The sequence below is a fragment of the Phoxinus phoxinus genome (assembly GCF_949152265.1).
Source record: "Phoxinus phoxinus genome assembly, chromosome: 20".
Lineage (NCBI taxonomy): Eukaryota > Metazoa > Chordata > Actinopteri > Cypriniformes > Leuciscidae > Phoxinus > Phoxinus phoxinus.
In genome coordinates, this window is record NC_136895.1 from 16,955,831 (window position 1) to 16,970,681 (window position 14,851).

A 14,851-nucleotide genomic window follows, 5' to 3' on the forward strand; every position below is an offset into this window, starting at 1 on the left:
GTGGAACAGCGTGTCAAGTTAAAAATAATAAATATATATACATTTTAATATGTATAATATAATAATAAAAAACGGTAACACTTTAATTTAGGGTCCAATTCTTACTATTAAGTAGTTGCTTATTAGGATGCATATTACTAGGATGTTGGCTGTTTATTAGTACTTATAAAGCACATATTAATAACTTATTCTGCATGACTATATTCTACATTCTTAATCCTTCCCTACCTAAATTTAACAACTACCTTACTTACTATTAATAATCAGTAATTAGGAGTTTATTGAGGCAAAAGTCATAGTTAATCAGGAGAATTGGACCCTAATCTAAAGTGCGACCTAAAAAAATATACAGGTGAAACTCGAAAAATTAGAATATTGTGCAAAAGTTCATTTATTTCAGTAATTCAACTTAAAAGGTGAAACTAATATATTATATAGACTCATCACATGTAAAGTGAGATATTTCAAGCCTAAAATAAATGAGAGATTCCTAGAAAGTGTGAAACAGAAGAGTGTGCATTTGAACCTGTTAAGGTGAATCGGCACACAAGTTGGCACTAGTGGAACAGCGTCTCTCAGGTTAAAAATAAGATAAACAAAAAAACCATATATACATTTAAATATAAGACCTACTTGCAGATATCTAGTTAAAAAAGTTATTTCAAAGATTTTATGCATGTAACCTTACAAATTTTGGAGAGTCCAATTGTTATTTAATTCTCAATAGCACTCGATGAGTCAACCTGACTTTGTTTTTACCAATGGACTGATAACAAATCATGTGAGCCCTTGGTCCCAGGAGATATTGAAAGGCAGCCAATCAGATTAGAGCTTACCAAAGTGAGAAAGAGCTTTCCGGTTTTGTGTGCGATAGCATTAGATGATCAGTGAACGATTTTCTTTGGATTAGTATTTTGGGACTAAACAGAATACAAATAAACTGAAATGTAAATATGATTAGGGAAAGATTGCATACATTTATTACTCAAAAGTAGAGGAAGAGCCTCTAAAAGAAGGCAGAACATTAAATGAATTAGAGATGAACTGATAGATGGATAAGAAGAGAGAGAGGTATAGCATCTAACAGATTCTCATCATGCGATTCATTGACTGAGACAGGCTGAGGAAACTTTTAATTGTCTTGCCTCGGGCTACCACAGACGCTGAATGAAAGGAAAAGGGGAGAAAAGCGATGGGAAAAAAAATAAAAGGAAAAGCTCTCAGGGGAGCAGAAAGGTCGAAGCGTTACTTTTGGAAAGACACAAAGCCCATTTCTAAGAAGTCAAAGATGCTTGCTTTGGGAAATCTAACGGAGTTCAAGAAGTTTAGAAACTACTGAACTTTCCATCAGTTCCATGTGCTATTCAAAAACCCAACACAACTACACTATTTATTTAGACAGAAAATAAATACATTTTAAAAACCTGGAAGTAAAAAATGATTCAATCCGTTAACAATTTATCTTTAACAGCATTCATTAATCTAGTTTATTGTACATTTTGACATATACTCTTACATTTTTAGCTATTAAAATGGTATAGATAATAATACAAGTAACTGCTATAATAATTTAAATCACAAAGAAGCCAGTATTTTAAATCGGAGCATACTTTACAGATTTGATTCATTTCCATAACTTCTCCTGTCATTTTTAATAACAATTTTGAAGAGATCACACGCACAAAGACCAATTTCTAGCCAATTAAATAATTTACACTTGAGCATAACTAAATTAATTTTGATTACTTTTTACAGAGGTGTTTGTATATTGTCAGTAGTGTGGGAAAAAAAATGTAGTAAATAGGATTACGGTACTCACTTCATAGAATTTTTTATATTACCAGTCTCTCATAAATACTTGTGGTAATTGATAACTGAAAAGTAGTAAAACTCAATTACCCCCGCACTGATTACAACCTCAACACCTCAAAGTTCAAAAGACAAGAGTCAGTTACTTCAATTTTACATAATCTGGTTAACGCACTCATTAAATCAAGTGATTTATATCAGTCAAAAAAATCACTTTCATGCTCCACATTTACTTTTACTTTGAGTGGTACTTCAGTTCAGTCCCCCAGATTAAGTATAGTTTTCATGTTTAAAGCACAAAAATAGTTATTTATTATTAAATAACACAAAAATAAGCGATCTGAGGGTGGTCAGTACACAATTAAATTACACAATTTCAAGTCCCTGTTTCGGCCGCCATTTTCTGTGACGGTGGTAATTTTGGAATTAACCAATCACCCGTTACAGAACTGTACACAGTTACCCAACCATTTTAACATCAAAATAAAATGATTTATTTAAGTCTTATTGCATAACTCTTTTAGTTTTGATGTTAAAATGGTTGGGTAACTGTGTACAGTTCTGTAACGGGTGATAGGTTAATTCCATAATTACCACCGTCACAAGGTTTTTATTAAATGTCCCTGATTTTATTAATTTATCGGTTTAGCATTACGCCCTATATACAGCATTATAATTATGACCTAAGAAAGAATCAATAATAGCATTCATTAATCTAGGTTTATCTTAATTTCTACATATCACATTTTTAACATTTTAAGTTGTATAGATTGACTAATACAAAATGAACAAACATAAAATAACAATGAACAATACACAGTATATTTAGAAACTACACCGTAATATTTTCATGATTTGTTATCACAACATTTTTTCTTTGGTCAAATCAACTTAGATAATCCGTGTGGTTCAGATAACATAATATTTTGAGTTCCTGTTGATTAAACAAATCTCCTTTATTACATTAACTCAAATTTTTAATTTCAATGAACTCTTTGAAATTTTATGGTAGGTTACTTACTTTTTAAGTTAAACCAACAATATTTTTTTACAGTGTAACACTAACAATTAGCCTACTAAATGTATTAAAATCATGAAACTTGTGCACCCAAGTCCTGCGATAAATCAGTGCAGTATCCAAATATTATGCTTTTGCCCTGACCAGACATATCGGTCCAATTTACTAATAATTGCAAGTTGCTTACTAGGACAAAAATACAGGTGCGTATAACGGGTACAAACACGTATCAATTTGTTCTTACTCTCATTTTATTGTTGATAAATCCAGTCCTGCATCTAAATATTCCCACTTCCCTAAAATATATAGTATGCAAACAAACTGTGACAAATGTGTATTATGTCCAAATGTACCAAAAATACCCACTAAAGTGTAGAATAGAGATGGTTAGAGAAAGAGACCCAATGTCGGTGGCTCGATTTCTATTATGTTGTGTTGCGCTAGTTAGTCTAACCCACAGTGACATCTTATTGGTTAAATGACTTGGTTAGGACATGGTTGCTGTAATTGTGTGACTGGAAAAGGATTTATCACCTCGCTCAGAAGCAGGTCGGTGATATGGAAGACCATGCAGAGAGGGAACTTGGCGGTAAACAGTGTTAAGAACCACTGGGACGCATACATATGGGCTTCCAGGTTCAGGTCCTGGAAGTGAGACCAAAGGTCCGGCAACTGCTCCTGGAAAGAGGAAGTAGAGAAACAGGAGTGGTTAGCGCAAGGGAAATTAACAAGCATGTTTTAATTAGGATGACAAAGTAATTATATTTATTTTTTTAAGCTAAAGGGGGTGGAGCTTGGAAGTACGTCAAAACAAAAAGAAAAACCAACAATAGAAAAACTGATAGAATGCTAAATATAGAACGATAGACAGATATGTAAATAGACAGACAACAAAATTATAGAAAATAGACAGACAGATAAATGATACAATGACAGTGTTAGACAGACAGACAGATATGTAGAACAACAAAATGATAGAGACAAACAGACAGATAGATATATGACAGACAGACAGACAGACAGACATAACAATAGCTACAGTAGAACAAGAGACATGATATATAGAATGTCAGAGAGACTGACCATTTTCTTTCCACCAGCTTTTAAAGGTGCACTGTGTCATTTTTAGTGGTGAGGTTGCAAATTGCAACCAACCGAAGTTACGGTGGCCGACAGGAAAAGATGTCGTCGTCTGAGACAGTAGAGAGTAGCCAGTTAAGCAATGAGGTTTCTTTACAAAGATAAATTAAGAAATCAGGTTTACTTAATTATTCAGTAAAACAATACGTTATTGAGAATATTATTGTTACTTGTTCATCATTGTGTCAGTGTTTTATTCGCTGACTTTAGCTAGCTTCTTTCCACGAAGAACAACATAGCGACAAAACGCGTTTGTCCGTTTAGGGCTACTAACATGGTGGCGCAAAATGGCTACTTCAATGTAAGGGGACCCGCGGTGTACGTAGATAGAAATGGCTCATTCTAACGGTTCAGTATGTAAGGTCTTTATACACCACTGAAAACATAGTTATGTAAATGATATTGCATTTCTGTCTACAGATCCTCCTAAATATTACACAATGCACCTTTAAAGCATTTCTTTTAGGAGTGTAAGAATTACCGCACAGGGTCAAGAGTGCAGTAATAAAGCACCTTACACACACAGCATCTAAATCAAAGACCTACACGTGCTTTGAGCTCTGTGTTTGTTTTCTGTTTGCAAACCATAAGTGACTTCTTCTGAGGTTATCAGGAGTATCAATACAGAAAATGCTCATTGTTTTCCTGAGGGGACAATGAAGGAACATAAAAATGAAGTAACAATGGGAAAACCCAACAATAAGGGAGCACTTCTTTTTCTTTCCTAAGATACACTGAACCACAGTTAATTCACATCAATGAATGTTTGAATCACTTCTGGATCTCTTTAAAAAGTCATTTCCCTCACCTCAAAAAAAAAAAATCTATTTTTTTTTAAATGATTAAATATCGGGAAAAAAAAATTCTCATCAAGCTTCACAATTTGAGGTTCCATTCAGTCTATAGCAGAAAAAGTACATGCCAAAGTTAGGGGTTTGTTTAGATCAATAACCCTAGGTATGAGAAACGGCAACAGTGATGCTTGCTTGCCTCAAAAAAGCGTGTTGCTCTATGTATTCAGAGACCAAGCAGAGAAATAAATCAAAGATGTAACCGACATCTACAAAGGCACATCTTAAATTAGCATCTCAAAAAGAGAGATAGGAGCTGGATAGGATCTTCCGGAGCGGGAAGACTGAATATTTTTCTGGGGTAAATTGCATTGTCAGATCAGAGAGGTGGGAGCGTTGTGTTAACACATGCAAAGTAAATGACAACAGAGGAAGAGATTCCTCCAGAGACTGGCACGTATGGCACGTTTTACATGATCGATGCTAACACTCTTCCAGTAGCAGAGCTAGTCGATACTAACCAGGTTGGGTTTAGCGCCGAAAGAGGCTACTTCAGGCCTAATTGCATTTCAGCACAAAATTAAAACCCATTTTCCAGCGCACTGGGTCTAATAGCTCACACGAGGGCCACCGCTTAGACTCATTCAGCTCTCATGAGCGCCTCGAGTGTGTGTGTCACACAATCTCTCAACTAACACTCAAAGGCCAAACCTGCAGCAGACGCTCCAGCTGGTAGAACTTGCAGTGAAGATCTTCAAAGTAGTTTTTGTAGAGCTCTCGGAGACCATAGTTGTACATGATCTTCACCAGCACGCAGAAAGCTTGCTCCTCGGGCATCTAAGGGGAAAAAGTGAACGATATCGGCACAATATTTTTTACATGATTTCAAATGCTAATGATTTCTGCACGAATATGCTGTGATAAACACAACCAACCCATGACGTTTAAATGTGTCAGCTGCAGTGTCTACAGTGATGAAATCAGAGTTTGTTTGTGTTTGTGAGACGGAGAGTGATATAGACAGAGAGCTGGGTATTAAATCACACAGACAGCGTGTGTGTCCCGAGCTCAATGGGCTCCTGCAGGTATTCGGGCTCTGTCATTAATATTCCTGACAGCTCCTGAGCTTCCTGGGCAAGGCCACGAGAAAGACACTTACACTATATTATAGAAATCCCCAAACACACTCTAATATCAAGCCTCATACGGGCCGCTGTTCCAGAGAAACAAAAAACGGCATCTTATTCAGCCCTCACTTTAATTAAATATGGGATTAACCGTTTCATCAATGTCCTTCCCTCGCTTCCTACTATTTAATGTAGGTCCTCAAAAAGTCAAAGATAAAGCATGATGAGGAAGGTTTTTATTTACACTATTATTAGTGTTATTATTTAGCTAGCTACTGTAGCTAGTAATGAACATGTCAAAAGTGTAGAGAACTCGGTCTCAAAAACAGTTGAGATGAGCTGAAAGATAAAACTGACCTAAAAGGATATTTACATAATGCCCAGTAAGAGAAAGTAATATACTTCCGTTGCGGTATAAATTCGGACAGATTGTCAAACAAAACACAAACCAAAAACAAAACACACAACAAAAAGCAAAACAAAAACACAGAATACAAAAAAGAAAAAGAAAACAATAACACAAAAATAAAACAAAACAATTAACAAAAATCACCTCTCCTCAACTAAACAGATTATTTGAGGTAAATTCGGGGTAAATACTTACATGTAAAAGTAATACGGCGGCCAAAAATGATTGACCTTGGCAATAACCAATCTCCTCATCATACACAGAGTAAGCCTGTGGAAAAAACATCAGTTTAGATATTGTGCACAGAAACAAATCTTTCTGAAACTAATATCAAGGAATAAATCTTGTTTGTCTGTTTTTATTTTATGTAATGCTATTACTTAATATTCTGAAACATTTTTGACGTTATCAATAATAATACAAAATAATATAATTTAAAAAAGTATGTTATTTAGAGAAAAAATATTTGATATTGAAAATAATGTATACAACAACAACAAAAACAGTATGTTAGATGTGTAACATCTGGTTCTGCCCTACATTGATTAGCATTAAATCTTTTTAAATGAATAAATAATTCAATTTAAAGTGTTGTAAATGCTGCTTCATGCTGTCTTTAAATCACAAGCAGTTATGATTCTGCTTCGTCATATGTAAACGACTGGAAACAGATAAACTTTCTTGGCAACATATGCCGCTGCCAGGATTAGCTGGATTGAAGGTCTTTTGCACAATTTAGGAGCCTTTTAATCTGTCGGTGCCAATCAGCTGATGGAGAACCTCTTAAGACTCCTCACAAAAGAGATTTAACAGAGAACAGGACGACTGCACTCCTTTTCTCCTCCACAACACTTTTCTCCTGTTTTTCTAGAATACATCATTTAACATACATTCATATATATGTAATTATTATTCTGGCAAGAAGTATAGTTTATTACTGAATTATGATTGTCAAGCAACGTTACTTAATACACTATACTGAATTTCTGGTCAAAGGTGTCGACGTTTTAAAATGCTTCTTACATGGCTCATTCATTCAGATTAGAGCCAGAACCATCCGATTAATCATAGATGTTTGCTGGATAATTGCTTGTTAGATAATAACTGCAGTAGTTATTACTCAAGCTTCACTTCTAAATATAACAACAGATCTATGATGTGTAAACTAGTATTTTGGATAGGTTTCACCCATCTCAGGGACGTAGATTTGCAACAGATGCATGGAGGCAGTACAGCACATGTGGTTGGATATCTACCAAGGCCGTTACAGCAAAACAAAAGGTCAGTGGAAAGAGATGTTGCAGCGTGTCGTGATGCTTGTTAGCAGACGGCAGGAGTGAGTCATGCCTGGAGGATGTGCAGCTTTCACCTCACCTTGCAGATCTTGTATAGAGAATCTTGGCCATCGCCTCCCGAGTCTTTGAAGTAGTCGTGAGCGGGGAAGGTGCGATGGATGTCTTTGGTGATGACGCCTTCCTGGGCAGAGTCCTGTGGGTCCAATAAACAGTTACAATCAGGCATTTATAGGAGCCTTTGTATTTTATCAAAAAATATTTGTATTATTTTATAATTATTTTGATTATTATTATAGAACTTATAACATAACAATATAAATTATTGAACTTTTTATTGTATTTATTATTATTCAATTATTATTTTATTAATACATAAACACTATTTTATTATTATATTTATATAAATATTTGTATTACAACTATTTATTATTATTATTTATAATGATTTGTATCAGTAAATTAATAAAGTATTTAATATGAGTAATTCTATTATGCATTTTTACCATTGTATTATTATTGTTAATATATAATATATAAAACTGATGTATAATAATGATGATTTTGTATTATATTTGTGTTTATGAATTATATTTTATTATTTTAATACATATATAAATCAAATGGTTGTATAATCAAATGTTTTAAGTTTTAATGTTTAAGTATTATTAATTATTAAACTTATTTAAATAAATATTGAATAATAATCAATCATTTTGCATGGTTTTATTTATTATTTACTTATTGTTTACCATTAAATAATAAAAATGTAATTAAATGTACCATTAAATAATTTAACATTCAATTTACCATTAAATAATAAATAATAGTTTTAATAAAACACTGTATTATAACATTTAATTTGTTACTAATATTTAATTAGTCATGGTTATTTAACAACAACAACAACAATAATGCCCCACAATAAATGAAATGCAATTTTATAGTTATTTTTTGGAAAATAACCCAAGTCAGATTCTAGACTTTATGGATTTTAAATCTAATGCTTTTTTTTTTTTTAGGAACAATGACAGACACAACAGCGAATAGGGAAACAAGTGTGTGATCCGAACCAGATAAGTGTGCAGATGAGGTCCTAACACACATGCAGCCTGCACTGGAAAAGCTCAATTACTAACAATGTGATGGTCATTTTCTCTACAGTCTTTGATCTCCATCCATGTTCCTTTAAGCTCCAATACAAACAAGGCCGAGCTTGACTGAGGACAGTGAAGTAGCACGTATAATGTGGATTCTGTCAAGAAGACACAAAGAGGATTCCTTGAGTGAAGAAATAACCTTGTGTGAAGTGTTTACAGACTTGAGATAGATTAAGAAGCGCAGGAAAGTGTCTTGCTCAGCACAGCACACTCTTCAAAGCGGGACACAAATCGAATTAACAAGTCAAATGCAGACGGCGTTCCAGTCAAATGATGGAGAACATGAACAGACTCTGACATGCAAAGCAGGGCTGCAACTCAGGACCAGAGCCAAGAGAGACACTTAAAAGCATCTACTCTGGACCAAACTGACTTCAGAACGAGAGTTTAGAATTATGGGAAATGTAGTTTTGCTGCACAAGCCTGTCAGAAACCGGCTAAACGAGCAGAATATTAATCAGTTGTCCTTCCTATCAACTCTTGAGTGAACAGATCGGTGGAATTCACGCCGTGGCAACATCAGACGGTGACTGCGGAAATGTCTCTGACAGGCTGAGTTGTAATAAGGTCCATTCCATTAACAGCGTGTGTCAGGGCTAATTAAAGGCATCATTAGTCAACTAATGCGAGAGAGGGAAGGACAGGTTTCCACCTCCCCTCACCTGTTTACACTGCGTCTGAGAGTTTGCAGAATAAAGCCTGACGGATGAAGCAAATCTTATAAGCATGGGTCTTATTTGCATGTATATGGGTCTTTTATCTGTCTGTATGTCGGTCTATCCATCCATCCATCAACAGCTGAAGTTGACTTACTCTTGTACATCCTGATTAATGTTACCTTCCCTTTTCTCTTCAACATGCATGCTATGAATAATGCATCTTTTTTTCCTGCCATTTCTCCATATACATGATCCGGATAAATTCTTGATGACAGTACGGAGCACAGCGCACCCATTTGTGTAACTTACTTCATGAGTTTACGTTTATGCAGAGGAAAAACGAGGTCATAAAGGCCATTTCCAATGAAGGTTACCACATTATGTGCAAGTATAACATTGTGCTTTTTTTCTTGATGGATAAACAAGAACAAGCCCAAACAGAACCATACTGTATAGAGCAGTGTGTATATATGTATATGTATGTATATGTATGTATATGTATATGTATATATATATATATATATATATATATATATATATATATATATATAGGTAAGATTTTTTGCTTTTAAAATAAGTCTCATGCTCACCAAGGCTGAATTTATTTGATTAAAAATATATTGTGTAAATATATACAGTAATATTGTGAAATATTATTACAATTTCATTTTCAGCATCATTACTGAATAAATATATACAGTAATATTGTGAAATATTATTACAATTTCATTTTCAGCATCATTACTCCAGTATTCAGTGTCACATGATCCTTCAGGAATCATTCTAATATGATGATTTGCTGCTCAAGAAACGTTTATTATTATTATCATCAATGTTGGAAACGGTTATGTAAAAAAAAAAAAAAAAAAAAATCTGGATTCTTTGATGAATAGAAAGTTCAAAAGAACAGCACTTATCTGAAATAGAAAGCTTTTGGAACATTATACACTACCGTTCAAAAGTTTGGGGTCAGTAAGAATTTCTTTTTTTGTGTGGAGAAATAAAAGAAATCAATACTTTTATTCAGCCAAGGATGCATTAAATTGATCAAAAGTTACAGTAAAGACATTAATGATGTTACAAAAGATTCCATTTCGAATTAATGAAATAGAACTTTCTATTCATCAAAGACCTTTGACCTTTGCTCAGCCATGACCTTTAGAGGGGAATGCATCAAATCTGCATTTTTACAGCGAGTGCCATTTTGCCGTGTTTTGCAACGGCAACAAAAAGACTCCAAGCTGTAATTTTGTCACAGTATGGGGTTAATCACACCACGGTGTATGATTGAGTTCAGCGGACTGTTTCACTGTTGCTCCCTTCCTCTCTTTGCATCCCTCCCGCTCACCCCCATCACTCTCGCTTCTCGCAGTGTGCATGAAAATGAAATGCTGCCTCATAAACTGCGAGTTAGTGACAAATGGTATTCATAAATAAAGCCAGAGATACAGGCTGCGAATGGTAATGTGGCCACTAAACATCTGTGAGGCTCAGCAATAGCGAAACCACCCAGACCAGAGACCCAGGGAGGGGATAAACAAAGGGATGCAATCTGATTACATCCACGGCAAAAGCTGGAGTGAACTCACGGCCGGCCTCCCGACAGGTTTGGGTTGATGGGATGCGCGGTCACAAATAACAGAAGGCCAGTCAGATTTGTCCAGGCTCCTGAAGAAAGATAAAACCACTGACCTTCAGGGACATTGATCTGAGGGATCTTCAACATGGGTGGGAGTTTATTAGAAGGACGAAACTGAACCAGTAGAGCCAGGCGCTAGCTAGCAACACAAGGTTATGGGTTCATTGTTAAATCAACTATTTTTTGTGAAAACTAAAAGTAAAATCAATGGTTTTAAATACAGTTAATTTAGGCATCCCAACTTGTTGTAGCTCCGCCCTCTTTGCCGGGAGCAGCAGCTCATTTGCATTTAAAGGGACAGACACAAAAAAGGTGCGTTTTGCTCACCCTCAAAAAGTGACAATTTTAACATGCTATATAAAAATATCTGTGGGGTATTTTGAGCTAAAACTTCACATACACACTCTGATGACATCAAAGACTTATTTACATCTTGTGAAGAGCGCATTATACCACCCCTCTAATGTATAGTTTGAAAAATGGATATTACGATTATATACTACATATAAATAAGAACTAAATGAAAAAAACTGCTCTGAAAGTAAAAGCAGCTCTGGAAAGATTAAAGATGGTGTAGCACCTAGTACCACACTAATAAAAATGAGGGGAACTAAAAAAAAATGGCGCTTCCTTCACATATGCTCAGTACAGTTTGACATGCTGCCTTGTGTGTACTGGGCCCAACAAATGAGCTGCCACAAAAGGGCATCAACAGATGCGTTCTTTCCACAGTGCACTTCACTCTGAAGCTCACAGGGCCTCCGCTCATCTTGTTAACGCCCCGAAATGACAGGCAGCACTGCACCTCACAACGTCCTAGAACGGTGAAAGCCGGTCGGTTGGGTCACAGCAACGCCGGGGCTAAAAGCTCCAAGCAGAGTCTCCCGCAAGAACAGAGCGAGTCGCTCTGAAATCCGAGATGACAGCAAACAACATTAGTGCAAGCTGGACTGAGAGATGCAGCATGACAAGCTGGTGTGGAGGCACAGTGAGTGAGACAGGCGCGCTGTCTCCGAGAAGCTGCCGTCAGGCTCGCTCAGTCACTCTAGAACTTTCCGTGGTGGGCACACAGTGCGAAAGAGCCTCTGAAGTTTGTGCCGGGCCTCCCACTGGGTTCTAAGCCAGTCAGCGCCGATCTTGTGCGGGTCTGACAACAAAGCGGCTGTCACCAGAGCCCCACCCGGGGCGAGCTGACCTATTTCTCGGAAGTGACACCAGGAGAAGAGAGTACACAAGTGGCGTGATGCACTATCAAAAGCACAATCTGCTCCAAGTGGAGCTGTAGATGTTACTACGGGGATCCGAATCTGCTCCGTCAACTCACGATGCCGTAATATGCAACATTATAGGTCAAGCCGGGGTCTGTGGAAAACGATTACAAGATCTCATGCTGTTCAGCTGCAGAAGATGAAATAAAGATGCTGACCGTTGTTGTTGTGCTGAATAGAACATGAAATAACCTGCATAGCAACATAAACAGGAAACTAATTGGCATTTAAGTCTTAAATGCCAATAATACCACAATTTTGTTCCCTTATAATTGCAGATATCAAAACATTTAAATCAATTTAAATGACAAAAATCATAAATTCATTTCACGTTCTGTATGAAAAATTGATGATTATGAAATCGGGGTGCACCCATATTAAAACTCTAGCTGACACATTAGACATGTTATGGCTAATAAACCGATAAATGGTTGATACTAAAATTCTATTCTATAAAATTAATTAACAAAAAAACCCACTAAAGAAATCAATCTTTTTAAAAGCTAAATTGAATTCAAGCATCACAACATTATAAATGTACAGTATACAAAATTATACATTTCCTAAAAATAACTAATATCGGCAAATAACCGCCATGATACAGATATATGGTATATACGAAAGGGATAATCTATAGCGAGGCAGTTGTTATAGCGAATACAACCCGGACATTCGCGTCAGGGTCTTGAATCAGCCTGAAGGGGTTGTATTCGCTATAACAACCGGCTCGCTATATATCTCGGTTATTACATGGCTACCTACCAAATAAATCAATAATTTGACACAAAATATTAATTTAAAAAGGAGTTTATTGATTTTAAAACGATTGTATTGCTTCCGTTAAAGAACACCGTGTCCATGACAACGCTCTGTTATTCATGGCAACGGTGTGTTATACTCCGCAGCGGTCTGTTATCAAGAAATAACAACCGCATTCTACATTAGAATTTAACCAAGCCATGTTATAACGTCTTGTAATGTCAGCCAAGATGACTTTTACAGTTTAGTTTCTATAAATGTTTTAGGAGGACATAAAAAGTAGCTTCGCGATGAGAACGTTATATGTCTACAAAGAGAGAATCCTCTTTTGTATGATAAAGCAAATCCCCATGACCCCTTTAACCTTCCTGCAATAAACCTCGGAGTGCTGGAGGTTAAAATTACAAGTGAAGGAAAAGGCGAGGCAGAATAATCGCAGGTGATTGACAGTAGGAATATTACCTCCTCTATTCCTCCCCTGGCTGGAATCGGCGCAGTTCAAAGGGGGCCGTAATTGAAATTGACAAACTGCAGCATTAGCCTGATCACAACAGCCAACCTTGCAGCAGCAAAATAAAAGGTGCCTGAGAGGAGGAAGAGAAAGGAAGAAAAGAGAGCGAGGAAAGGAGGGCTGAAGTGTTCTCTGCTTCGCGAGCACCAAGACAGATTAATCTTGTTCATGCATAATGCATGCCAGCGCGGTGTGTGATCGCATTGACGGCCGGTTATTAACTGTGTCACAGTGCGAAAACACACCCGAATCAACAGACCTCACATGCATATACAATACACGGCTAAACTACTGCAAAAGACCGAAGACTGTGCAAAAGGCGATAAAAAAAAAAAACTGTAATCATGGAAAGCATGGGACTCACAGATTACAGCTCGAGGCGTATGCTAACTTGAGTTTAAAACTGCAGTGTATACTTGAAGATGCAAATCTGATGATACCCCTATATGATGATATGTAAACATGTTCTGGATTACGAGTTTCACAACTTCCATCAAATGTTGAGACTGTCACCCAAGTTCATTAAAAAGCAGAGAGCCCACGGAGCTCGGTTCTGTGATGGCTCTTCGAGGATTTCTCGGTCTCCCGAGGGCCTGCAACATCTGGTCTTCAGGACAGACTGTTAACTCGTCTGTCAGCGTGGCGTCACTGCTCTTTTAATTGCCAGTACTGTGTTGAATGCTAATTCATTGGGCACGCTAATGATCTAATTCGAAAGAATTCGATCAATTCGATAGCTACGGACACATCGACTACAATTGTCACAAAACCAAAATTGATATATCGATACCAGTGAGATTTTAAGATTATAGATACTAATTTAAATATCACAGGAAAAACTAGCATTTTATCAAAGACATAATTGAAAACAGTACTAAATACTAATAGTATACTAAATAAGTAATTATTTAATAAACTAGGGATCCACTGAAATTTGGACCAATACCGATAACAGATATTTAACCGATAACTGTTATATTGGCTGATATTAGACATCAATCTACAATATATATTTCTTATAAGACCAAAATCGATAACATTATAAAGTCATTTATTGGTTGATACCGATATGACAACAGATATATCGAGTATTTTTAAAGAAAAGGTTAACAAAATAAAAGGGAAAAAATTGAAGATCTCTTTTCTTTGCAATACTTTTGTTTGATTAATTTCACCAAAAATAAATAGACAATGGACTGCCTAATGCACAGAATGCTTGTTTACTCAACGGCGTAGTGATACTCTGTATTACAGATACTGCAAAAAAAG

The 14,851-nt window shown here is 36.1% G+C and overlaps 1 protein-coding gene across 3 annotated transcripts in view; it reads right to left on the minus strand.

Moving 5' to 3' along the window:
* Positions 1-14,851, minus strand: part of rabgap1l (RAB GTPase activating protein 1-like) — an 81,271-nt gene that overhangs the window by 21,903 nt on the left and 44,517 nt on the right. For all 3 annotated transcript variants that reach the window (XM_079593270.1, XM_079593271.1, XM_079593272.1), the window contains exons 14-17: positions 7,669-7,782; positions 6,490-6,564; positions 5,470-5,595; positions 3,362-3,505 (exon numbers count right to left, since the gene is read on the minus strand). In XM_079593270.1, the coding sequence (XP_079449396.1) occupies positions 3,362-3,505; positions 5,470-5,595; positions 6,490-6,564; positions 7,669-7,782 (459 nt within the window). The remainder of the gene's footprint in view (positions 1-3,361; positions 3,506-5,469; positions 5,596-6,489; positions 6,565-7,668; positions 7,783-14,851) is intronic.